This window comes from Aotus nancymaae, unplaced genomic scaffold, assembly GCF_030222135.1.
Source record: "Aotus nancymaae isolate 86718 unplaced genomic scaffold, 86718_ANA_hifiasm-v0.15.2.pri h1tg000036l, whole genome shotgun sequence".
Classification (NCBI taxonomy): domain Eukaryota; kingdom Metazoa; phylum Chordata; class Mammalia; order Primates; family Aotidae; genus Aotus; species Aotus nancymaae.
The window spans coordinates 91,760,288-91,785,693 of NW_026988450.1; the positions used below are offsets into that span (position 1 = coordinate 91,760,288).

The window sequence follows — 25,406 nt, forward strand, 5'->3', positions numbered from 1 at the left end:
AGCCAAAAGGCCCCGTGAGCTATGGCACTGCCCGTGGTACCTCATCTCTACTGTTTCCCTCATTCTTAACTCTGACCATGCTGGTCACCTTGCTGTTTGTTCCTCAAACACACACGAAACATGTTTCTGTCTGTCTTGGCAGTCATCCTGCTTCCTGTAATGTCAGCACTCTTTCTCGTCATACATTTAGTTGGGGTCAGCTCTCTAGAGAGGCTCTTCTTACCATTCTACCTCAAATAGCCCCCAATCACTCTGTGTCCCTTTATCCTGCTTTCTCTTTCTGCTGTTTCATACTACCTAAAAAGATACTTAAGTTCAATCCACCTAGAACACAAGCTCATAAAAACAAGAACTGTGTTCCACCTGTCCTCTCCTCTACCCCAGCACTTAGAAGAGCAGCACAGAGTCAGCATCCAGTGAGTGTTCACGAATTAAGTCACCGCTTGGCAGCACTCAGCACTGTGACCACAGCCTCTCCTATCTTGAATTCTTTCTCCTTTTATTATCCTCTTCTGCTTTTCCTCCTCCCACTCTAGTAGCCATTCTTCTGGGGGCTTGTCCCTTAAATCATAACAGACCTTACTGACCCATCTGCTGTCCGCTTTATCTGTTTTTGAGACAGGGTCTCACTCTGTTGCCCAGGCTGGAGTACAGTGGCATAAATACAGGTCACTGCAGCCTCCACCTCCTGGGCTCAAGTGATCTTCCTGCTTCAGCCTACCATGGACCTGAGGCCACAGGCATGTGCTACCATGTCCAGTTAATTTCTTGATTTTTTTTTTTTTTTTTTTGGGTAGAAATGGGTCTCACTTTACTGCCCAGTCTGGTCTTGAACTCCCACAGTCGAGCAATTCTTTCAACTTGGCCTCCCAAAATGCTGGGATTATAGGCATGAGATACTGTACCTGGCCTTACTTTTTCTTCTCTTAAAATACAGGGTCTCATCCTTTGGACAAGGCTGGACTTAAACTTGCGCTGGCTGACCTCATTCTGCGGCCGCCCCAGGGCTGTGAGCCCCAGCGTCGCGGCTGCCGGTGCCCCGGCTGGTCTCCCGGCTCAGCCGCCTGCACTCAGGTGTTTCGGGACCCGGTTGCGTATCCTCCGGAAGCTGGACTCCCCGGCTGACCCCGTCCACGAGCGTGACCTCCGCTGCCCTCAGACACTTCCACGCCTGTGCCTGCAGCCCGCACGCCCCGGTGAGTCGCGAGCACTTAGACTTAGGTCAGTACAGCCAGCGCTGCCCTGCCCCAGGCTGAGCTCCTGCAGCCTCCACGCCCCACCCACGGGTGCTCCCAGGCACTCCCCCGCGAAGGGGAGGAGGCGGAAACCCGAGGTTCACTTCCTCCTCCTTCCTGCCCGGCCCCACGCATTCGGTCACTGGTGCGTTGGCTCCATAACTGAACCGTTTGCCTCCTCGCCGTTCCCGTCCTCCAAGTCCCGATCCTGGCCGCTTTCCTCTCTCACCTGGACGCCTCTCTGTCTTCTCCCCACCCCCATCCTGTTTTGCTGCTTTCTCATTTGTTCATCACAGAGGCTCTTTTTAAAAACGTAGCTGGCCGGGCGCGGTGGCTCCCGCCTGTAATCCTAGCACTTTGGGAGGCCGAGGCAGGTGGATCACTTGAGGATCCACCTGCTTGGAGTTCGAGAGCAGCTTGGCCAACATGGTGGAATCCTGTCCTTACTAAAAATACAAAAATTAGCCTGGCATGGTGGCACGTGCCTGAAATCCCAGCTACTCAGGAGGCTGAGGCAAGAGAATCATTTGAACCCCGGAAGCAGAGGTTGCAAGGAGCAGAGATGAGGCCACTGCTCTCCAGCTGGGCTACAGAGCGAGACTCCATCTCATTAAAAAAAAAAAAAATGTAGCTTAGCCCGGGTGCTGTGGCTGACACCTGTAACCCCAGCACTTTGGGAGGCTGAGGCCAGAGGATCCGTTGAGGCCAGGAGTTCGAGATCAGTCTGGGCAACATAGTGAGACCCTGTCTCTGCAAAAAATTTAAACAATTGCAGGGCATGGTGGTGCATGCACCTTTGGTCCCAGCTACTAGGGAGACTGAGATGGGAGGATCACTTGAGCCCAGGAGGTGGAGGTTGCAGTGAGCTGTGATTGCACTGCTGCACTCCAACCTGGGTGACAGAGCAAGATGCTGTCTCAGAGAAAAAAAAGAAATCCTGTGTTAATTTGTCCAGGGGGATAAAAAAGTAGCTTATGACAATATCCTTCTGTTCTCTATTAAACTTGTGTTGTATAAAACTTCTTTTGCGTTACATGTGAAACCATGGCTCAGGTTTCGTCTGGCCTCAGCCCCTTTCCTGACCTATCTCATGGTTCTCTTCCCTTACTCGGCTTTCCAGGCTGCAAAGCCCAGCCCAGGTTGTGGTGCAAACACAGCTTTCAGCTGAGGGGAGCTGGGGTTTTTTGTTTGTTTTGAGACAGATTCTCGCTCTGTCACCAGGGTGCCTGGCTGGAGTGCAGTGGCACGATCTCGGCTCACTGCAACCTCCGCCTTCCCGGTTCAAGCAATTCTTCTGCCTCAGCCTCCTGAGTAACTGGGATTACAGGCACACGCCACCACGCCCAGCTAATTTTTGTATTTTGTAGTAGAGACGGGGTTTCACCATGTTGACCAGGATGGTTTCGATCTTTTGACCTTGTGATCCACCCGCCTCAGCCTCCCAACGTGCTAGGATTACAGGCATGAGCCCCCACGCCTGACCTGTTTTTGTTTTCTGAGACAGTCTTGCTCTGTCACACAGGCTGGAGTGCAATGGTGTGATCTTGGCTCACTGCACCCTCCACCTCCCAGGTTCAAGTGATTTTCCTGCCTCACCCTCCTGGGTAGCTGGGACTACAGGCACACACCACCATGTCTGGCTAATTTTTGTATTTTTAGTAGCGACAGGGTTTCACTATGTTGGCCAGGATGGTCTCAATCTCTTGACCTTGTGATCTGCCCACCTCAGCCTCCCAAAGTGCTGGGATTACAGGCGTGAGCCACCGCGCCCAGCCGGGAGCTGTTATTTTTATCAAGGAAGTCAGAGTTTGATTCGAAAACGCCACCCATGACCCACGTGCGCAGTGTGCGTTTTCATGTGTTTGTAGACCACTGTATAACTTTGAAGTGTCTGTTCTAATATTTTGCCCAGTTTAAGTTTTTTTTTTATTTTATTTTTTTTATGATTCAGTCTCCGTAGAGACTGCCAAAATTTGCCAATGCCGACTATATTTCAAGTCGCCATGGCGGGGTATTGGGAAAAGTTTTCAATTAGCAATAATTGCGCCTCGGATAAACCTCATTGGCTACGATACTGCCACTACGCAAAGCTAGTTTTATTTATTTTTATTGATTTGTAGGAGTTACAATTCTAGGTACAAGTCCTTTGTCAGATACATGTATTGGGAATATTTCTTCTTAGTCTGTGGCTTGCCTTTGTGTTTCTTTTTAAGAAAATTTTTTTAAATAAAAAGATAGAGACAGAGGTCTCCCTGTGTTGCTGAGGCTGGTCTCAAACTCCTGGCCTTAAGCAGTCCTCCTGCCTTCGCCTCCCAAAGTGCTGGGATTACAGGCGAGAGCCACCGCACCCAGTCTCCTTTTTTTTCCTTAACTGCTTTGATAAGCAAAAATTTTTAATTCTGATAAATCCGATTTGTAATTTTTTTAAGTGCTTTTGGGGGTCTATGAAAGAAATCTTTGCCTACCCCAGTGTTATGAAGATAATGACTGATTTTTTTTTTCTTCTATAAGCCTTTTCTTTTCTCTTTTTTTTTTCTTTTTTTCAGACGGTGTCTGTTGCCCAGGCTGGAGTACAGTAGTGGAATCCTGGCTTGCTGCAACCTCTGCTCACGGCAACCTCTGCCTCCTGAGTTCAAGCGATTCTCCTGCCTCAGCCTCCCAAGTAGCTGGGATTACAGGTGCCTGCCAGCACGCCTGGCTAATTTTTGTATTTTTAGGAGAGACAGGGTTTTGCCATGTTGGCCAGGCAGGTCTTGAACTCCTGACCTCAGGTGATCCACCTGCCTCAGCCTCCCCAGGTGCTGGGATTACAGGTGCCTGCCACCACGCCTGACCTTCCTTTCTGATCTTACGGCTTTATGTATTTTTTTCTACCCCCTTGTGGTGGCTCAGGCCTCCAATAAGATGTTAACGAGAAGCTGTAGGCAGACACCCTGTGTGGCCCTGGTCTCAGAGGGGAGGGTTCAGTGTCGGCCAGCCCGTGGAGCAGGCTGCTGGCTGCAGGTTTGCCAGGCTGAGGGAGGGGAGGGTTCCGTGTCGGCCAGCCCGTGGAGCAGGCTGCTGGCTGCAGGTTTGCCAGGTTGAGGGAGTTCTCTTCTGTCCTTGTTTGCTGAGAGTTTTTGTTGGGATTAGGTGTTGAATTTTAGCAAATGCCTTTTCTGCATCTATTGAGATGATAGGTATTCTATGGTTTTCTCTTTTATTCTGTTACTGTGGTTATAATTATGTCATTTTCAAATGTCAGCAAATGCTGGGGAAGTCACTGTGACCACAGTTGATGCTGTGCTCTTGAAAGGGTGAAAAAAAATCTCCAGTTGAAAAGCATATTCGTGAAAACACGTTGCAGTTAATGTAACTATGCGTGAGTGTCAGAAGGAGAGAGAACCTGCCGTGCTGGAGGTGGGAGGGCCGAGGGGGTGGGGTGAGTGCGACCAAGCCCCCCCAACCCAGTGCTGAGCGCAGGTGGTGGAGGAGCCTCCTCGGCACCAGCTGCAGCTAATGGGGATCAAACCAGCTGTGCACTCTTTGGGTCCACGTCGCTTGGTCATGACAGAGAATTCTTTCTATAAACTGCTAGATATGACTTCCTAATTTTTTTTAAAGAATTTGTGTTTACGAGAGAGGTAGATAATTTTCTTGTAATTATCTTTTTTTTTTTTTGAGATCTTAGAAGCTGTTTACAGTGAACAGAGGAAGAGCAGACACTATCCAGTCTGTCTGAATGAGGCCAGCAAAACCAAAACCAAAACCAAAACCTGACAGAGATATTACAAGGGGCCAGGCAGCGTGGCTCACGCCTGTAATCCCACACTCCGGGAGGCTGGGTTGCACTCTGACACCCAGACTGGAGTGCAGTGGCATGATCTCGGCTCACTGCAGTCTCCACCTCCCGAATTCAAGCAATTTCCCCACCTCAGCCTCCTGAGTAGCTGCACTACATATGTGCACCACCATGCCTTGCTAATTATTGTGTTTTTTGTAGAGACAGGGTTTCACCATGTTGCCCCGGCTGGGCAACTCCTGGGCTCAACCAATCCTCCTGCCCCACCCTGCCAGAGTGTGGGATTACAGGCGTGAGCCACGCTGCCCGGCCCCTTGTAATATCTCTGTCAGGCTGTGTGGGATTACAGGTGTGAGCCACGCTGCCAGGCCCCTTGTAATATCTCTGTCAGGCTGTGTGGGATTACAGGCGTGAGCCACGCTGCCCGGCCCCTTGTGATATCTCTATCAGGCTGTGTGGGATTACAGGCATGAGCCACGCTGCCCGGCCCCTTGTGATATCTCTGTCAGGCTGTGTGGGATTACAGGCGTGAGCCACGCTGCCCGGCCCCTTGTGATATCTCTATCAGGCTGTGTGGGATTACAGGCGTGAGCCACGCTGCCCGGCCCCTTGTGATATCTTTATCAGGCTGTGTGGGATTACAGGCGTGAGCCACGCTGCCCGGCCCCTTGTAATATCTCTATCAGGCTGTGTGGGATTACAGGCGTGAGCCACGCTGCCGGCCCCTTGTGATATCTTTATCAGGCTGTGTAGGATTACAGGCGTGAGCCACGCTGCCCGGCCCCTTGTAATATCTCTATCAGGCTGTGTGGGATTACAGGCGTGAGCCACGCTGCCCGGCCCCGTGTGATATCTCTATCAGGTTTTGGTTTTGGTTTTGCTGGCCTCATTCAGACAGACTGCATGGTGTCTGCTCTTCCTCTGTTCACTGCAAATAGCTTCTAAGATCAGTACTGTGCTTCCGTCGGCTCTGGTGGAGTTTACCAGGGAATCCCGCTGGGTGTGGTATTTTCCTTGTGGGAATGGTTCAAGTTACATTTTCAGTTGCCTCAACAGATGGAAGGCCATGTGGCTTCCCCTTTCTTTTGTCAGTTTCCTAATATTGTGTTTTCCATCCCATTGGTCCATTTCATCTCAGTTGCTGTTTGCATACTTTGCTCCTGATGGCCCTTTATGATTCTTCCATCTGTAGGGGCCAAAATGACATCTCCCCTCCTCCCTCTGACAGGGTGACCAGGCATGGGCCATCTTCCTCCAGCTGCTTCTGTGTCTCCTCAGGGGTGCTGTGGGGCTGGTCTCTTCTGCATCTTGGGGCTCTGAGCTTCACTCAGGAAGGAGTCAGGACCCACCGCGGCAGGAGAGCAGTGGGGTTCTCCATGGGCCTGGGCTGTAAGGTTTAGGGAGCTCGTGGCTGGATCTGGAGACTCAGTGAAGATTAATGGGATTTCTCGGGGCTGCACCAGGTTTTCAGTGGGGGAAGGCTGCGAGGTGGCCTCCTCGTCGCGTGCCTGAGAACATCTTCCATGCACAGCGCTGCTGGAATGGGAATGGGCTGCCCTGCTTGTCTCCTGAGGAGGAGCCCCAGCTGCCTCGGTTGGGGTTAGATTCTCCGGTCACGTGTTTGCAGCTAAGCTTTCTGCCAGCAGTGGCTGGCCTCCGTCCTCCTCTGATGACAGGCTTGGCTTGCTCTGGTATTTCAGAGTTCTTGTGTGTGGGAGGTGGCCGGCTGTCTCTTAACCTAAAGACAGGCTGGCCCCTCACCACCCCGGAGTTTCCCCACACCTGGTGGCTGTCGGTAGTTACAGAGCAGACCCTACGTATGCATCACTGATTTTTCCTGAATTCTTCCTGATTTGCTGGGTGGGAGTCCTGGGGTCAGGCGGGGTGGGCATTCCCAGGCCGCTGCACCCACTCACGTTTCTTGTCTCCTCAGATCTGCCCTCCTCGGTGCTGTGCTTCCGCAGATGGGCGGCCTCGCTGTTCCCGTGGATGTGGCCCAGGTGAGCCCTGCCGCTGCTGAGCGCAGCCTCCCCTCTGCCCTGCCGGCCGCCTGAGGCACCAGCACACGTGGGGAGGGTCTGTGGCCCGTGTCCCCCTTTTTGGCTTCTCTCTTAAGGGGCGGGGGAAGAGAAAAGAAAATCGGATTCATTATTGACCTGAGGAGAGCCAGTGGCTGTTAAAGGAAAATGAACCAGGTTCTCTCAGGTGCTCTTAGTCCACCAGAGCGGCCCTAACAAAATACCACACGGTGGGCGGTTTACACACGTGCGTGTCGTCTGTTCTGCAGGCTGATGTCCAAGCTCAGCGTGCTGCAGATGCGGTTCTGGCAGGGGCCAGTGACCAGCTTGCAGACAACCGCTGTTATGCTGTGTTCACAGCAGGGATGGAGCCGGAGCTCTCTGGAGCCTCCTATGAGGAGCAGACCTGTGGGTCAGGGTCCCAGCTTCTGACCTCACTTAACCTTAATCTCTTACACAGAGGCCCAGCCCCAGACACAGCCACTCGGGTCTCCAGGCTTCAGTGCATGGATTTAGGGGACACAATCTCTTCACATCAAGGCCACCCCCATTCCCCTTTCCCGCCCAGACCCATGGGCTGAGCCCTCTTTTTCTTGGGAAAGGCCAGTTCAGGAGCTGTGTGTGTTGCAGGAGCAAGTGACCTTCCAGGACGTGGCCATCTACTTCTCATGGGAGGAGTGGGAGTGTCTGGAACCCAGCCAGAGGGCCCTCTACCGGGATGTGATGTTGGACAACTTCAGCAACGTGGCCGCGCTGGGTGGGCACGGGGTGGGCGCTGGGTGGGCGCTGGGTGAGCGCTGGGTGAGTGCTGGGTGAGTTCTGCTGCTGCCTCTGGGCCTGGGTGGTCTGGGATGATAGTGCGGCCTTCCAGCCGAGGGGGCTCAGGAGCTGCAAGTTCTTGGCTGTGTGGACAGAGGGCCCACTCACCCTGGAGGCAGCCTCATCTTCCTTCCTCAGACCTTGCCAGGCCTTCTGTGGCCTTGGTGTCCAGGCCCCTCCCTTCCTGTCATCTCTGCTTAGGGGTGGCTTCTCCAGGGCCTCCCAGCAGAACTGCTCTGAGCCTCAACCCTCACTTTGTCCTCAGTACAAGTAAAACGGAACCTTTTCTCTCCTTTGAGAAGGATTTTGCAGCCCCAGACCAGACCTCGTCTCCCGCCTGGAACAGTGGGAGGAGCCATGGGTTGAAGACCGGGACAGACCTGAGCTGCAGGCAGTGCAGAGGGGCCCCCGCCCAGGTGAGTGCTGGGCTGTCTGGGCTCAGCTGGTCCCGTCTCTGCGGCCCACATCCCCTGGGGGAGTGCTCAGCACCATGCAGTGACCGAGGGTGTGTCCCTCGCATGGGAGAGGGCACACACAGCTGCTTTCTAAACTAGACAGGAGAAACATAGGGGCCGCCACGCTCCTGCCCCCGTGGACACTGGCCGGGGCCAGGGTTCACAGGGTACGTACAGCTGCAGCTCGGGAGGGGCCTGAAGGCTGCACCTCACCACCCAGGTGCTGTCCTGCGGAGGCCATTGGTGTGAGTGACTGCCCGGTGATGATCACGTGGGGTCACAGGCCTGGCACTGGCTGCTGGTGAGGGTATCCAGGTGGATGGCCCTGGGTAGGAGTTTGCTCCACATTCCAGTTTGCAAAACTGGGGCAGTGGTGAGAGGGGTTTTGCTTTTTACTTAGATTTTCAGAGGGAGGTGGAGCAGCTGTGTGAATACGAGACCCTGGGAGGTCCCTGGGCATGTGGAACCCCTGGCCGGGGAGGTGTGGGGTCTCTGGGTGTGTGGAGCCCCCAGTGGGGATGTGTGGGGTCCCTGGGTGTGTAGAGCCCCCAGTAGGGAGGTGTGTAGTCCCTGGGTGTGTGGAGCCCCCAGTAGGGAGGTGTGGGGTCCCTGGGTGTGTGGAGCCCCCAGTGGGGAGGTGTGGGGTCCCTGGGTGTGTGAAGACCCCAGTGGGGAGGTGTGGGGTCCCTGGGTGTGTGGAGCCCCCAGTGGAGAGGTGTGGGGTCCCTGGGTGTGTGGAGCCCCCAGTGGGGAGGTGTGGGGTCCCTGGGTGTGTGGAGCCCCGAGTGGGGAGGTGTGGGGGTCCCTGGGTGTGTGGATCCCCCAGTGGGGAGGTGTGGGGTCCCTGGATGTTTGGAGCTGTCAGTGGGGAGGTATGGGGTCTCTGGGCGTGTGGAGTCCACAATGGGGTGGTGTGGGGTCCCTGGGCGTGTGGAGCCCCCAGTGGGTAGGTGTTGGTTCCCTGGATGTGTGGAGCCCCCAGTAGGGAGGTGTGGGTTCCCTGGGCGTGTGGAACCCGAAGTGGGGAGGTGTGGGTTCCCTGGGCGTGTTCAGCCCCCAGTGGGGAGGTGTGTGGTCCCTGGGCGTGTGGAGCCCCCAGTGGGGAGGTGTGGGGTCCCTGGGCGTGTGGAGCCCTCAGTGGGGATGTGTGCGGTCCCTGGGTGTGTGGAGTCCCCAGTGGGGAGGTGTGGGGTCCCTGGGCGTGTGGAGCCCTCAGTGGGGAGGTGTGGGGTCCCTCGGTGTGTGGAGTCCCCAGTGGGGAGGTGTGCGGTCCCTGGGCATGTGGAGCCGCCAGTGGGGAGGCGTGGAGTCGCTGGTTGTGTGGAGCCCTCCAGTGGGAGGCGTGGTGTCTCTGGGTGTGTGGAGTCCCCCAATGGGGAGGTGTGGGGTCCCTGGGTGTGTGGAGTCCCCAGTAGGGAGGTGTAGGGTCCCTGGGTGTGTGGAGTCCCCCATGGGGAGGTGTGAGGTCCCTGGGTTTGTGGAGCCCCTAGTTGGCAGATGTGGGGTCCTTGGGTATGTGGTGTCCCCAGTGGGGAGGTGTGGGGTCCCTGGGTGTGTGGAGCTCACAGTGGGGAGGTGTGGGGTCCCTGGATATGTGGGGCTCACAGTGGGGAGGTACGGAGTCTCTAGGGGTGTGAAGAACCCAATGGAGAGGTAAGGGGTCTCTTGGCGTGTGGAGGCCCCAGTCGGGAGGTGTTGGGTCCCTGGATGTGTGGAGACCCCAGTGGGGCGGTGTGGAGTTCCTGGACATCTGGAACCCCGAGTGGGGAGATGTGGGGTCCCTGGGTGTGTGGAGCCCCCAGTGGGGAGGTGTGGGGTCCCGTGGCGTGTAGAGCCCTCAGTGGGGAGGTGTGGGATACTTGGGTGTGTGGGGTCCCTGGGTGTGTGGAACCCAGAGTCGGGAGGTGTGGGGTCTCTGGGTGAGTTTAGCCCTGAGTGGGGAGGTGTGGGGCCCCTGGGTATCTGGAGTCCCCAGTGGGGAGGGGTGGGGTCCCTGGGCGTGTGGAGCTCTCAGTGGGGAGGTGTGGGGTCCCTGGGTATGTGCAGTCCCCGGTGGGGACATGTGGGGTCCCTGGGCGTGTGGAGCCCCCCAGTGGAGAGGTGTGGGGTTCCTGGACGTGTGGAACCCTGAATTGGCAGGTGTGGGGTCCCTGGGTGTGTGAAGCCCCCAGTGGGTAGGTGTGAGGTCCCTGGGCGTGTGGAGCCCTCATTGGGGAGGTGTAGGGTCCCTGGGCATATGGAGCCCTCAGTGGGGAGGTGTTGGGTCCCTGGGTGTGTGGAGTCCCCAGTGGGGAGGTGTGGGGTTCCTGGACGTGTGGAACCCTAAGTAGGGAGGTGTGGGGTCCCTGGGTGTGTGGAGCCCCCGGTGGGGATGTGTGGGGTCCCTGGGCATTTGGAGCCCTCGGTGGGGAGGTGTGGGGTCCCTGGGTGTGTGGAGCCTCCAGTGGGGAGGTGTGGGGTGCCTGGTTGTGTGGAGTGCCCGGTGGGGAGGTGTGGGGTCCCTGGTTGTGTGGAGCCCCCCCAGTGGTGAGATGTAGGGTCCCTGGATGTGTGGAGTCCCCAGTGGGGAGGTGTGGGGTCCCTGGGCGTGTGGAGCCCCCAGTGGGGAGGTGTGGGGTCCTTGGGTATGTGGTGTCCCCAGTGGGGAGGTGTGGGATCCCTGGGTGTGTGGAGCCCCCCAGTGGGGAGGTGTGGAGTTCCTGGATGTGTGGAGCTCCCAGTGGGGAGGTATAGGGTCTCTGGGTGTGTGGAATCCCCAATGGGGAGGTAAGGGGTCTCTTGGCGTGTGGAGCCCCCAGTCGGGAGGTGTTGGGTCCCTGGACGTGTGGAGCCCCCAGTGGGGAGGTGTGGGGTCCCTGGATGTGTGGAACCTCGAGTGGGGAGATGTGGGGTCCCTGGGTGTGTGGAGCCCCAGTGGGGAGGTGTGGGGTCCCTGGGCATTTGGAGTCCCCAGTGCGGAGGTGTGGGTTCCCTGGACATGTGGAACCCCGAGTGTGGAGGTGTGGAGTCCCTGGGCGTGTGGGGCCCCCAGAGGGGAGGTGTGGGGTCCCTGGGCATCCGGGGCCTCCAGTGGGGAGGTGTGGGGTCCCTGGGCGTCTGGAGCCCCCAGTGGAGAGGTGTGGGGTCCCTGGGTGTGTAGAGCCCCCCAGTGGGGGTGTGTGGAGTCCCTGGGTGTGTGGAACCCCCATGGGCAGGTGTGGGGTCCCTGGCTGTGTGGAGCCCCCATTGGGGAGGTGTGCGGTCCCTGGGTGTGTGGACTCCCCCAGTAGCGAGGTGTGGGGTCCCCGGGTGTGTGGTGCTCCCAGTAGGGAGGTGTGGGGTCTCTGGGTGTGTGGAGCCCTCAGTGGGGTGGTGTGGGGTCTCTGGGCAGGTGGAGCCTCTATTGGGGAGGTGTTGTGTCCCTGGGTGTGTGGAGTCCCCAGTGGGGAGGTGTGGGGATCCTGGACGTGTGGAGCCCCCTGTGGGGAGGTGTGGGGTCCCTGGAGGTGTGGAACCCCGAGGAGGGAGGTGGGGGGTCCCTGGGTGTGTGGAGTCCCTGGTGGGGAAGTGTGGGGTCCCTGGGTGTGTGGAGCCCCCCAGTGGTGAGGTCTGGGGTCCCTGGATGTGTGGAGCGCCCCAGTTGGGAGGTGTGGGGTCCCTGTATGTGTGGAGCTCCCAGTGGGGAGGTGTGGGGTCAATAGGTGTGTGGATTCCCCAATGGGGAGGTGTGGGGTCTTGGCGTGTGGAGCCTCCCAGTGGGGAGGTGTGGGGTTCCTGGGTGTGTGGAGCCCCCGGTGGGGAGGTGTGGGGTCCCTGGGTGTGTGGAGCCCCTAGTGAGGAGGTGTGGTGTCCCTTCCTGGGTGTGTGGAGCCCTCAGTGGGGAGGTGTGGGGTCCTTGGGCGTGTGGAGCCTCCAGTGGGGATGTGTAGGGTCCCTGGGCGTGTGGAGCCTCCAGTGAGGATGTGTAGGGTCCCTGGGCATGTGGAGCCCTCAGTGGGGAGGTGTTGGGTCCCTGGGTGTGTGGAGTCCCCAGTGGGGAGGTGTGGGGTTCCTGGACGTGTGGAACCCTAAGTAGGGAGGTGTGGGGTCCCTGGGTGTGTGGAGCCCCCGGTGGGGAGGTGTGGGGTCCCTGGGCATTTGGAGCCCTCGGTGTGGAGGTGTGGGGTCCCTGGGCGTGTGGGGCCCCAGTGGGGAGGTGTGGGGTCCCTGGGCGTCTGGAGCCCCCAGTGGAGAGGTGTGGGGTCCCTGGGTGTGTGGAGCCCCCCAGTGGGGGTGTGTGGAGTCCCTGGGTGTGTGGAACCCCCATGGGCAGGTGTGGGGTCCCTGGGTGTGTGGAGTCCTCAGTGGGTAGGTGTGGGGTCCCTGGGTGTGTGGAGCCCCCCAGTGGGGTGGTGTGGGGTCCCTGGATGTGTGGAGCCCCCCAGTGGGGTGGTTTGGGGTCCCTGGATGTGTGGAGTCCCCCAGTGGGGAGCTGTGCCGTCTCTGGATGTGTGGAACCCCGAGTGGGGAGGTGTGGGGTCCCTGTTTGTGTGGAGCCCCCAGTGGGGTGGTGTGGGGTCCCTGGGTCTGTGGCGTCCCCAGTGGGGACGTGTGGGGATCCTGGACGTGTGGAGCCCCCTGTGGGGAGGTGTGGGGTCCCTGGACGTGTGGAACCCCGAGGAGGGAGGTGGGGGGTCCCTGGGTGTGTGGAGTCCCTGGTGGGGAAGTGTGGGGTCCCTGGGTGTGTGGAGCCCTCCAGTGGTGAGGTGTGGGGTCCCTGGATGTGTGGAGCCCCCCAGTTGGGAGGTGTGGGGTCCCTATATGTGTGGAGCTCCCAGTGGGGAGGTGTGGGGTCAATAGGTGTGTGGATTCCCCAATGGGGAGGTGTGGGGTCTTGGCGTGTGGAGCCTCCCAGTGGGGAGGTGTGGGGTTCCTGGATGTGTGAAACCTCAATGGGGAGGTGTGGGGTCCCTGGGCGTGTGGAGTCCCCAGTGCAGAGATGTGGGGTCCCTGGGTGTGTGGAGCCCCCAGTCGGGAGATGTGGGGTCCCTGAGTATGTGGTGTCCCCAGTCGTGAGGTGTGGGGTCCCTGGGTATGTGGAGCCCCCAGTGGGGAGGTGTGAGGTCTCTGCATGTGTGGAGCCCCCAGTGGGGAGGTGTGGGGTCCCTGGGCGTGTGGAGCCCTCAGTGGGGAGGTGTGGGGTCCCTGGATGTGTGGAGCTCCCAGTCGGGAGGTGTGGGGTTTCTGGACGTGTGGAATCCCCTGTGGGGAGGTGTGGGGTCCCTGGGCGTGTGGAGATCTCAGTGGGGAGGTGTGGGGTCCCTGGGTATATGCAGTCCCCGGTGGAGACATGTGGGGTCCCTGGGCGTGTGGAGCCCCCCAGTGGAGACGTGCGGGGTTCCTGGACGTGTGGAACCTTGAATTGGGAGGTGTGGGGTCCCTGGGTGTGTGAAGCCCACAGTGGAGAGGTGTGGGGTCCCTGGGTGTGTGGAGCCCTCAGTGGGGAGGTGTGGGGTCCCTGGGCGTGTGGAGCCTCCAGTGGGGAGGTGTGGGGTCCCTGGGCGTGTGGAGCCCCCGGTGTGGAGGTGTTGGGTCCCTGGGCGTGTGGAGCCCCCGGTGTGGAGGTGTGGGGTCCCTGGGCATTTGGAGCCCTCGTTGGGGAGGTGTGGGGTCCCTGGGCTTGTGGAGCCTCCAGTGGGGAGGTGTGGGGTCCCTGGGTGTGTGGAGTCCCCGGTTCGGAGATGTGGGATCCTTGGGTATGTGGTGTCCCCAGTGGGGAGGTGTGGGATCCCTGGGTGTGTGGAGCCGCCCAGTGGGGAGGTGTGGGGTCCATGGATGTGTGGAGCTCCCAGTGGGGAGGTATAGGGTCTCTGGGTGTGTGGAATCCCCAATGGGGAGGTAAGGGGTCTCTTGGCGTGTGGAGCCCCCAGTCGGGAGGTGTTGGGTCCCTGGAGGTGTGGAACCACGAATGGGGCGGTGTGGGGTTCCTCGGCGTGTGGAGCCCTCAGTGTGGAGGTGTCGTGTCCCTGGGTGTGTGGAGTCCCCAGTGGGGAGGTGTCGGGTTTCTGGACGTGTGGAGTCCCCTGTGGGGAGGTGTGGGGTCCCTGGGCGTGTGGAGCTCTCAGTGGGGAGGTGTGGGGTCCCTGGGTATGTGCAGTCCCCGGTGGGGACATGTGGGGTCCCTGGGCGTGTGGAGCCCCCCAGTGGAGAGGTGTGGGGTTCCTGGACGTGTGGAACCCTGAATTGGCAGGTGTGGGGTCCCTGGGTGTGTGAAGCCCCAGTGGGTAGGTGTGAGGTCCCTGGGCGTGTCGAGCCCTCATTGGGGAGGTGTAGGGTCCCTGGGCATGTGGAGCCCTCAGTGGGGAGGTGTTGGGTCCCTGGGTGTGTGGAGTCCCCAGTGGGGAGGTGTGGGGTTCCTGGACGTGTGGAACCCTAAGTAGGGAGGTGTGGGGTCCCTGGGTGTGTGGAGCCCCCGGTGGGGATGTGTGGGGTCCCTGGGCATTTGGAGCCCTCGGTGGGGAGGTGTGGGGTCCCTGGGTGTGTGGAGCCTCCAGTGGGGAGGTGTGGGGTGCCTGGTTGTGTGGAGTGCCCGGTGGGGAGGTGTGGGGTCCCTGGTTGTGTGGAGCCCCCCCCAGTGGTGAGATGTAGGGTCCCTGGATGTGTGGAGTCCCCAGTGGGGAGGTGTGGGGTCCCTGGGCGTGTGGAGCCCCCAGTGGGGAGGTGTGGGGTCCCTGGGTATGTGGTGTCCCCAGTGGGGAGGTGTGGGATCCCTGGGTGTGTGGAGCCCCCCAGTGGGGAGGTGTGGAGTTCCTGGATGTGTGGAGCTCCCAGTGGGGAGGTATAGGGTCTCTGGGTGTGTGGAATCCAATGGGGAGGTACGGGGTCTCTTGGCGTGTGGAGCCCCCAGTCGGGAGGTGTTGGGTCCCTGGACGTGTGGAGCCCCCAGTGGGGAGGTGTGGGGTCCCTGGGTGTGTGGAGTCCCTGGTGGGGAGATTTGGGGTCCCTGGGTGTGTGGAGCCCCAGTGGGGAGGTGTGGGGGTCCCTGGGCTTTTGGAGTCCCCAGTGCGGAGGTGTGGGTTCCCTGGACATGTGGAACCCCGAGTGTGGAGGTGTGGGATCCCTGGGCGTGTGGGGCCCCAGTGGGGAGGTGTGGGGTCCCTGGGCGTCTGGAGCCCCCAGTGGAGAGGTGTGGGGTCCCTGGGTGTGTGGAGCCCCCCAGTGGGGGTGTGTGGAGTCCCTGGGTGTGTGGAACCCCCATGGGCAGGTGTGGGGTCCCTGGGTGTGTGGAGCCCCCATTAGGGAGATGTGGGGTCCCTGGGTGTGTGGAGTCCCCCAGTAGCGAGGTGTGGGGTCCCTGGGTGTGTGGTGCTCCCAGTAGGGAGGTTTGGGGTGTCTGGGTGTGTGGAGTCCTCAGTGGGTAGATGTGGGGTCCCTGGATGTGTGGAACCCCGAGTGGGGAGATGTGGGGTCCCTGGGTGTGTGGAGCCCCAGTAGGGAGGTGTGGGGTCCCTGGGCATTTGGAGTCCCCAGTGCGGAGGTGTGGGTTCCCTGGACATGTGGAAAACCGAGTGTGGAGGTGTGGGGTCCCTGGGTGTGTGGGGCCCCCAGTGGGGAGGTGTGGGGTCCCTGGGCGTGTGGGGCCTCCAGTGGGGAGGTGTGGGGTCCCTGGGCGTCTGGAGCCCCCAGTGGAGAGGTGTGGGGTCCCTGGGTATGTGGAGCCCCCCAGTGGGGGTGTGTGGAACCCCCATGGGCAGGTGTGGGTTCCCTGGGTGTGTGGAGCCTCCATTGGGGAGGTGTGGGGTCCCCGGGCGTGTGGAGTCCCCCAGTAGCGAGGTGTTGGGTCCCCTGGTGTGTGGTGCTCCCAGTAGGGAGGTGTGGGGTCTCTGGGTGTGTGGAGCCCTCAGTGGGGCGGTGTGGGGTCTCTGGGCATGTGGAGCCTCTAGTGGGGAGGTGTCGTGTCCCTGGGTGTGTGGAGTCCCCAGTGGGGAGGTGTGGGGTTTCCTGTACGTGTGGAACCCCGAGCAGGTAGGTGTGGGGTCCCTGGGTGTGTGGAGCTCCCAGTGGCGAAGTGTGGGGTCAATAGGTGTGTGGATTTCCCAATGGGGAGGTGTGGGGTATCGGCGTGTGGAGCCCCCAGTGGGGAGGTGTGGGTTCCCTGGGTGTGTCAAGTCCCCAGTGGGGAGGTGTGGGTGTCCTGGACGTGTGGAGCCCCCTGTGGGGAGGTGTGGGGTCCCTGGGCGTTTGGATCCCTCAGTGGGGAGGTGTGGGGTCCCTGTGTATGTGGAGTCTCCTGTGGGGAGGTGTGGGGTCCCTGGGCATGTGGAGCCCTCAGTGGGGAGGTGTCGGGTCCCTGGGTGTGTGGAGTCCCCAGTGGGGAGGTGTGGGGATCCTGGACGTGTCGAGCTCCCTGTGGGGAGGTGTGGTGTCCCTGGATGTGTGGAACCCCGAGGAGGGAGGTGGGGGGTCCCTGGGTGTATGGAGTCCCTGGTGGGGAAGTGTGGGGTCCCTGGGTTTGTGGAGCCCCCCAGTGGTGAGGTGTGGGGTCCCTGGATGTGTAGAGCCCCCCAGTTGGGAGGTGTGGGGTCCCTGTATGTGTGGAGCTCCCAGTGGGGAGGTGTGGGGTCAATAGGTGTGTGGATTCCCCAATGGGGAGGTGTGGGGTCTTGGCGTGTGGAGCCTCCCAGTGGGGAGGTGTGGGGTTCCTGGATGCGTGAAACCCCAATGAGGAGGTGTGGGGTCCCTGGGCGTGTGGAGTCCCCAGTGCGGAGATGTGGGGTCCCTGGGTGTGTGGAGCCCCCAGTCGGAAGATGTGGGGTCCCTGGGTATGTGGAGTCCCCAGTGGGGAGGTGTGTGGTCTCTGGGTGTGTGGAGCCCCCAGTGGGGAGGTGTGGGGTCCCTGGGCGTGTGGAGCCTTCAGTGGGGAGGTGTGGGGTCCCTGGATATGTGGAGCTCCCAGTCGGGAGGTGTGGGGTCAGTCGGTGTGTGGAGTCCCCAATGGCAAGGTGTTGAGTCCATGGGTTTGTGGAGTCCCCCAATGCAGAGATGTGGGGTACCTGGATGTGTGGAGCTCCTAGTGGGGAGGTGTGGGGTCTCTGGGCGTGTGGAGCCCCCAGTGGGGAGGTGCTGGGTCCATGGGTTTGTGGAGTCCCCAATGCAGAGATGTGGGGTCCCTGGATGTGTGGAGCTCCCAGTGGGGACGTGTGGGGTCTCTGGGCATGTGGAGTCCCCAATGGGGAGGTGTGGGGTCTCTGGGCATGTGGAGCGCCCAGTGAGGAGGTGTTGGGGAGGTGTGGGGTCCCTGGGCGTGTGGAGCCCTCAGTTGGGAGGTGTGGGGTCCCTGGGCGTGTGGAGCCCTCAGTTGGGAGGTGTGGGGTCCCTGGGTGTGTGGAGCCCTCAGTGGGGAGGTGTGGGGTCCCTGGGTGTGTGGAGCCCTCAGTGGGGAGGTGTGGGTTCCCTGGGCGTGTGGAGCCTCAAGTGGGGAGGTGTTGGGTCCCTGGGTGTGTGGAGTCCCCAGTGGGGAGGTGTGGGGTTCCTGGACGTGTGGAACCCTAAGTAGGGAGGTGTGGGGTCCCTGGGTGTGTGGAGCCCCCAGTCGGGAGGTGTGGGGGTCCCTGCGCATTTGGAGCCCTCGGTGGGGAGGTGTGGCGTCCCTTGGCGTGTGGAGCCTCCAATGGGGAGGTGTGGGGTGCCTGGTTGTGTGGAGTCCCCGGTGGGGAGGTGTGGGGTCCCTGGGTGTGTGGAGCCCCCCAGTGGTGAGGTGTGGGGTCCCTGGATGTGTGGAGCCCCCAGTCGGGACGTGTGGGGTCCCTGGGTGTGTGGAGTCCCCGGTTCGGAGATGTGGGGTCCTTGGGTATATGGTGTCCCCAGTGGGGAGGTGTGGAATCCCTGGATGTGTGGAGCCCCCCAGTGGGGTGGTTTGGGGTCCCTGGATGTGTGGAGTCCCCCAGTGGGGAAGTGTGCCGTCCCTGGATGTGTGGAACCCCGAGTGGGGAGGTGTGGGGTCCCTGGGTGTGTGGAGCCCCCAGTGGGGTGGTGTGGGTTCCCTGGGTGTGTGGAGTCCCCAGTGGGGATGTGTGGGGTCCTTGGGTGTGTGGAGCTCCCAGTGGGGAGGTGTGGGGTCTTTCGGTGTGTGGAGTCCTCATTCGGGAGGTGTGGTGTCTCTGGGCGTGTGAATACCCCAGTGGGGAGGTGTTGGGTCCCTGGATATGTGGAGCCCCCATTGGGGAGGTGTGGGGTTCCTGGACTTGTGGAACCCCGAATGGGGAGGTTTGGGGTCCATGGGTGCGTGGGGCCCCCAGTGGGGAGGTGTGGTTTCCCTGGGTGTGTGGAGGCCACAGTGGGGATGTGTGGGGTCCCTGGGTGTGTGGAGTCCCCAGTGGGGAGGTGTGGGTTCCCTGGGTGTGTGGATCACCCCAGTGGGGAGGTGTGGGGTCCCTGGGTGTTTGGAGCTCCCTGTGGTGAGGTGTGGGGTCTCTACGCGTGTGGAGCCCCCAGTGGGGCAGTTTGAGGTCTCTGGGCGTGTGGAGCCCTCAGTGGGGAGGTGTTGGGTCTCTGGACGTGTGGAGCCCCCAGTGCGGAGGTGTGGGGGTACCTGTACGTGTGGAACCCCGAATGGGGGCGTGTGGAGCCCTCAGTGGTGAGGTGTCAGGTCCCTGGGTGTGTGGGGTCCCTGGGTGTGTGAAGCCCCCAGTGGGGAGGTGTGGGGTACCTGTACGTGTGGAACCCCGAATGGGGACTTGTGGCGTCCCTGGGCGTGTGGAGTCCTCAGTGGTGAGGTGTCAGGTCCCTGGGTGTGTGGGGGTCCCTGGGTGTGTGAAGCCCCCAGTGGGGAGGTGTGGGGTCCCTGGGTGTGTGGAGCCCTCAGTGGGGATGTGTGGGGTCACTGGGTGTGTGGGGTCCGTGGGTGTGTGGAACCCCGAGTGGGGAGGTGTGGGATCCCTGGGCATGTGGAGCCCTCAGTGGGGGTGTGTGACGTCCCTGGGTATGTGGAGTCCCCAGTGGCGAGGTTTGGAGTCCCTGGGTGTGTGGAGCCCCCCAGTGGGGAGGTGTGGAGTTCCTGGACGTGTGGAACCCCGAATGGGGAGCTGTGGTTTCCCTGGGTCTGTGGAGCCCCCAGTGCGGAGGTGTGGGGTCCTTGGGTGTGTCGAGCCCTCAGTGGGGAGGTGTGGGGTCCCTGGGCGTGTGAAGCCCCCAGTCGGGAGGTGTGGGGTCCTCGGGTGTGTGGAGCCCCCAGTGGGGAGGTGTGGGGTCCCTGGGTATGTGGAGTCCCCAATTGGGAGGTGTCGTGTCCCTGGATATGTGGAGCTCCCAGTGGGGTGGTGTGAGGTCTCTGGGTTTGTAGAGCCCCCAGTGGGGAGGTGTGGGGTCCCTGGGCGTGTGGAGCCCCGGCCGGAGGGAGCTGTGACTCCGAGCCTGAGTGGTGGAGAATCACGTGGAGCTACCCGTCTTCCAGGCAGCAATCTGGCTGCCCCTCCAGCCTCATAAGCGGCGCCTGCGGAGTGGACAAGGTGGAAGGACATTCTCGTGGCCCAGTTGTTTCTGTTGGTCGGCAGGCGTGTGTGGGTGCCCCCTCACGTCAGCAGTGCCAGGAGTGAGTGGTCTGCCTGCCACCAGGGCTGGGGGGAGGTCTCGGAGCTCACCTTGATGTCTGCTGTTGATACGTGTGGCTCATCTGTGTTTCTTTGAATGAGTTTTCCTGGTCACTCGTAGCCATGCAGAGTGAGCTGAGCAGATGGAAGGGAATCGACGCACACGGCAGGAGGGTCCTCTGTGCTGTGCCGGGGGCACTGCCTGGCCTGGCCGTGGGCCACTGGCTCTGTGTAAGGGTCTCTGTTGCTTCCATAGGGGCAAGGAAGTCTGCAGACCCCAGGAGACGCTGGGATCATCCAGGTCGGGCTCACAAGGAAACCCCCGTGCGGCCGGAAAGAGCCAGGGAAGGAACCAGCTTTAGGAAGAGCTTCATGCTGGACACAGATGACGGGCAGCTTCCCAGAGCTGCTCCGGAAAAGACAGACGCCACGCCCGCGGCTTTCCCGCGCCAGCTTCTCACGCGGTGTTGTGGGCAGCGGCCGGGTCGCGGAGAGCGCCGGAGGCGGGGCGCGGTCGAGCTGTCGTTCATCTGCGGAACCTGTGGGAAGGCGCTCGGCTGCCACAGCCGGGTGCTCGCGCACCAGACGGTGCACACGGGGACGAAGGCCTTCCGGTGCCCCGAGTGCGGCCAGACCTTCCGGTGGGCTTCCAACCTGCAGCGTCACCAGAAGAACCACACGAGCGAGAAGCCGTTCTGCTGTGAGGCGTGTGGGCAGGCGTTCAGCCTGAAGGACCGCCTGGCTCAGCACCGCAGGGTGCACACGGAGCACAGGTCCTACCCGTGCGGCGACTGCGGGAAAGCCTTCAATCAGAAGTCCAACCTGCTCCGACACCAGCTGGGGCACAGCGGGGAGCGGCCCTTCTACTGCGCCGCCTGCGGCAAGGCCTTCCGGACCAAGGAGAACCTCGGCCACCACCAGAGGGTGCACAGCGGGGAGAAGCCCTACACCTGCGGCGACTGCGGCAGGGCCTTCCGGTGGCCCAAGGGCTTCAGCATCCACCGGAGGCTGCACCTGACTAAGAGGGCCTACCGGTGCCACCACTGCGGGAAGGGCTTCCGCCACCTGGGCTTCTTCACGCGGCATCAGGGGACTCACAGGCGCGGGGCAGTGTGAGGCGCCCCCGAGGCGGTGCTGGGCTGAGGGAGAACTGCCGTGGAAGATGCTCTCAGCCGGACAATCAGCCCGAGAAGAAGCCTTCGCAGTCCTCACAGCTCCACACACCCCCGAGAAGTTTTACTGGAAAACTGCCAGGTGGGAACAGCGGATCCGTGAGTAAGCCGGAGATGGTGGGGGCTGCGCCTCAGCGCCGGGCACCCTGGGGACGTGCTGAGAGCGTGTGCGACCGTGGAGCAAGCCGCACTCCCGGCCCGGGCTCGGAGGCGGAGCAGCCCGCTCGGTGCCCACAGCTGTTGGCTCGGGGACTCCAGCCCGCCCTGGTTGCTGCGTGCTGGGCCTTTCTTCCTGCCTCTGCACCCCATCCTCGCTGTCCGGTCTGGCTTCACTTCCTGTCTCTGTCTTGGGCGAGGTGAGGCAGCTGTGAGCATTGCACAGAGGCAAAACCCCTCCTCAGCCTCTGCGGCTGGGCCATAGAAACGAGAGCCTTTGCATCACTGAAGGCTCGTTCAAGCATTAGTGGCGGTGCTCAGCTGGTTAGGCAGGCCACCCCCGTGCTGCAGAAGTGGCCTCCACCCAGCCCCACCACTGAGTCTCGATCACGCACCTGGAATTGGCAGATCGAGTTGGGTCTCAGGGCAGCGCGGTGGCCGTATTTGCCACAGGGCATTTTTCGGGGAAGAGGTGACCTCTTTGTTTTAAACTTAAGATGTCTGCTTCACCAGCCACAAATAAACATCTGCCAGTGGTGAACCCCCATGGGAATGGATCGGGGACACCCCTATGTTTCAGGTTAGCCGAACTGTTGAAGGATTTTGGTTTTTGCCTGTTTTTCTTTAAGAAATCCAGCCAGCACATGCACATGTAATGTCGGAATCAGAAACGAGTTTCTAGGGAAGAGGAGAAGGTGGAACATGCCGAGAGGAAGCCCTGAGTCAGTTCTGGCTGGAGACGCCAGCAGACGGCGGCCTTCCCGTGGGAAGCCAGGCATGCAGAAAGGCCGAGGGCGCTGTGTGTGACCCTGCTTTGAGCAAACCAATTGCAAAGTCACTTTTTTTTTTTTTTTTTTTTGAGACGGAGTCTTGCTCTGTTGCCGGGCTGGAGTGCATTGGGTGATCTCAGCTCACTGCAACCTCCACCTCCCAGGTTCAAGCGATTCTCCTGACTCAGCCTCCCAAGCAGCTGGGATTACAAGCGCGCACCACCACGCCCATCTAATTTTTTTGTATTTTTAGTAGAGATGGAGTTTCACCATGTTGGCCAGGCTGGTCTCAGACTCTTGACCTTGTGATCTGCCCACTTCAGCCATCCAAAGTGCTGGGATTATAGGTGTGAGCCACTGCGTCTGGCCCAGATTTTAATTATTTTACATTGGTTAAGCTTTGTTTTATGGTACTGTGAATGTGGTTTATCTTGGTGAATGTTTCATACACACTTGCAAAGAAGGTGTCCACCATCAGTGGGTTCCTCATCTTCCGAGTGCCATGGTCACCCTGGGTGATAACATTGCTCAGGTTCACTGCATCTGTACTGGCAGAGGAGTGTTAAAGTCTCCACCTGTAGTTGTGGGTTTATTTCTCCTTTCAGTTCTGTCAGGCTTGCTTTACATATCTTAAGGCTTTGTCGTCAGGTGCATACACTCTTAGAATTGTAGTACCTTCTTGATAAATGAGACTTTTATCCTAACAAGCTATTCTTTATCTCTGATAATATCCCACTCCCTGGCACCTATTTTGTCAGATATTATTATAACTACTAAAGCTTGCTTATGATTAGTGTTTGCATAGCATATATTTTTCCATCCTTTTAACTATGTCTTTATAGTTAAAGTGCATTACTGCCTGGGCAATATAGAAAACCATGTCCTACAAAAACATTTTTTTTTTTTTTTTGCATAGAGTCTCACTGCATCTCCCCGGCTAGAGTGCAGTGGCACAGTCTGAATTCACTGTAACCTCCACCTCCCGGGTTCAAGCGGTTTTCATGCCTCAGCACCTTAAGTAGCTGGAATTACAGGTGCTCATCACCGTGCCCAGGTAATTTTTGTATTTTTCGTAGAGACAGGTTTTCGCCATGTTGTCCAGGCTGGTCTCAAACTCATGATCTGAAGTGATTCACCCACCTCAGCCTCTCAAAGTGTTGGGATTACAGGCATGAGCCACCATGCCTGGACTCTACAAAAAATTAAAAATTAGCTGAAGATGGCGGCCTGCACCTGTAGTGCCAGCTACTCAAGAGGCTGAAGTGGGAAGATCATTTGAGCCCAGGAGGCAGAGGTTGCAGTGAGCCGAGATCACACTGCTGCATTCCAGCCTGGGTGACAGAGCGAGACCCTGTCTCAAAGAATTAATAGTGACAATAATACGGTGCATTTCCTGTATCGTTGTATAACATGTGACTAATATATGTATTATGTTTATAATTTTTTTGTTTGAGATGGAGTTTTTCTCCTGTTGCCCAGGCTGGAGTGCAATGGTGCCATCTCAGCTCACTACAACCTCCACCTCCTGGATTCAAGCGATTCTCCTGCCTCAGCCTCCCAAGTAGCTGAGATTACAGGCATATGCCACCATGCCCGGCTAATTTTTATATTTTTAGTAGAGGCAGGGTTTTGCCATGTTGGGCTGGCTGGTCTCAAACTCTTGACCTCAAGTGATTCACCTGCCTGAGCCTCCCAAACTGCTGGGATTACAGGTATGAACCACTGTGCTTGGCCTATAACTTTATAAACATGATTTTTTTTTAACATGATTTTGTATAATTAAGGCAAATTTTGTGTATTTTAATTTTTTTAAATAAGGTCATAATACTCTCTGCCTTTTAATTGAAGTATTTAGATCATTTATATATAATGTAATAATTTAAATGGTAAATTTTTAAGTTGGCCATCTTTCTTTTTTCTTTTTCTTTTTTTTTTTTTTTTGAGACAGAGTCTTGCTCTGTCACCCAGGCTGGAGTGCAGTGGTGCAATCTCGGCTCACTGCAACCGCCACCTCCTGGTTTCAAGTGATTCTTCTGCCTCAGCCTTCCCAGTAGCTGGGATTACAGGTGCCTGCCACCATGCCCAGCTAATTTTTTATATTTTTAATAGAGACAGGGTTTCACCATGTTGACTAGGCTGGTCTTGAACTCCTGACCCAAGGTGATCAGTCCGCCTCAGCTTCCCAAAGTGCTGGGATTACAGGCGTGAGCCACTGTGCCCGGCCCAAATAATATTATACTATTAATATTGTATATATAACGTAAGAACCTTACAAAATATATTCTCACATGTTACTTTGTAATAGTATAAATGTCTATTTCCATTATCCCTTTTCTCTTTTTGCTATTGGTGTCATGTATTTTACTTCTACAAGTTAGAGAGTCCACAGTAGATTGTCATTATTTCTCCTTTAGTCAACTGGGCTGGGCGTGGTTCTGCGAGGAGGTGGGCCGGGTGCACTGTGGGGCGGAGCCGGGGCCTGTGTGGGAGGTGGGCGGGGTTACTTAGGGGCGGGGGCGGGGCCTGAGGTGGAGGTGGGCGGGGTTGCTGGGGCGGGGGCGGGGCCAGAGGGGGAGGTGGGCGGGGTTACTGATGGGTGCGGCCTGTGTGGGAGGTGGGCGGGGTTACAGAGGGGGAGCTGCACCTCAAGAGAGAAGGGCCTGGAGGGCGTCACCCCAGGGGCAGAGCCCAGGGCCTCCCCATCCCAGGCACACCTGTGCAAGCCCAGAGCCAACCCTCAGCTGTCTTCAGGGACACCTGTGCGGGGCCACGACCTCCCAGAGCACTGTGTGTGACCTTTGCTGCCGCCCGCGAGGAGCATGGCCCAGGCTTCCTCCTGTGGCTGCCGACTCTGCGCAGCACCCGGCTTCTGACCCTGGGGTTGACCTTCTGATCCTACAGAGTCCCCCCGTGTAGCTGAGAACATTCCCAGGCAGAACTCCGCTCCCCTGCTCCAAGGTGCACCCCTAGGGAGGGAGGAGAGGCCCCCTGGGGCAAAGGCAGAGCCCCCCTTGACACTCTCCCTGGTAAGTTATGGTGGGGTGGGCACAGGAGGGACCCTCTCTCTTTGCCTCTCAGTGACCCTGTAATGTGCCCCTTCCCAGGTGAAGCCAAGCGAGAGGGGAGCAGCGTCCTCCCTGACCTCACAGTCTGTGGCTCAGGTGGCCAACCAGGCCCTGATCCGGGGTGACCGGAACCGGGGTGGTGGGGTGAGCGTGGCCGGTGCACAACAGGTGAGCCCAGCCCCAGTCTGCCTCCTCTCCCATCCTCCTCTTCCCCTCCTTTTCACTCCCTTCCCCATCCTTCCCACTGCCCCTCCGTTGTCCAGTTGGCATCCCTCGAGGTCCTCAAGGCCTCCCCCGCTGCGCCCCCTCTGACACCTCCCCTTATGTGACTCAACTGTATGCAGGTCCGTTCCCGGCCCGGCTGGAGGATGTTCCGCACTTCCGCCTCG

At 59.3% G+C, this 25,406-nt stretch overlaps 1 protein-coding gene, 1 long non-coding RNA gene and 1 other non-coding gene across 5 annotated transcripts; 2 read left to right on the forward strand and 1 right to left on the reverse strand.

The window, feature by feature from the left end:
- The first annotated feature begins 1,036 nt into the window (after positions 1-1,036).
- On the forward strand, positions 1,037-23,006 carry LOC135278071 (zinc finger protein 707-like). 3 transcript variants are annotated; one of them, XM_064384689.1, is made up of 7 exons: positions 1,037-1,221; positions 3,782-3,913; positions 6,950-7,016; positions 7,665-7,791; positions 8,156-8,269; positions 20,111-21,108; positions 22,869-23,006. In XM_064384689.1, the coding sequence occupies exons 3-6, from the start codon at positions 6,981-6,983 to the stop codon at positions 20,968-20,970; spliced, it is 1,137 nt and encodes a 378-aa protein (XP_064240759.1). In that variant the 5' UTR covers positions 1,037-1,221; positions 3,782-3,913; positions 6,950-6,980; the 3' UTR covers positions 20,971-21,108; positions 22,869-23,006. The 3 variants fall into 3 exon arrangements, with proteins under 3 accessions (XP_064240759.1, XP_064240757.1, XP_064240758.1); XM_064384687.1 differs by having other exon boundaries at positions 1,037-1,196; XM_064384688.1 differs by lacking the exon at positions 22,869-23,006 and having other exon boundaries at positions 1,037-1,196; positions 20,111-21,209.
- LOC135278220 (U4 spliceosomal RNA) lies at positions 3,187-3,327 on the reverse strand. Its single transcript, XR_010345757.1, has one exon. It is a non-coding gene; the product is annotated as a U4 spliceosomal RNA (small nuclear RNA).
- Positions 23,007-23,124: 118 nt separating the features above from the next.
- Positions 23,125-25,104, forward strand: LOC135278077 (uncharacterized). The gene is made up of 3 exons (XR_010345654.1): positions 23,125-23,664; positions 24,854-24,978; positions 25,057-25,104. It is a non-coding gene; the product is annotated as an uncharacterized LOC135278077 (long non-coding RNA).
- Positions 25,105-25,406: the final 302 nt, after the last annotated feature.

Coding starts and splice junctions, on each gene's coding strand:
- LOC135278071 (XM_064384689.1), top strand. CDS start 6,981: ATGGGCGGCCTCGCTGTTCCCGTGGATGTGGCCCAG. Junction 7,792..8,155: donor CAGCAACGTGGCCGCGCTGG/GTGGGCACGGGG, acceptor TCCTTTGAGAAG/GATTTTGCAGCCCCAGACCA. Junction 8,270..20,110: donor GCAGAGGGGCCCCCGCCCAG/GTGAGTGCTGGG, acceptor TTGCTTCCATAG/GGGCAAGGAAGTCTGCAGAC.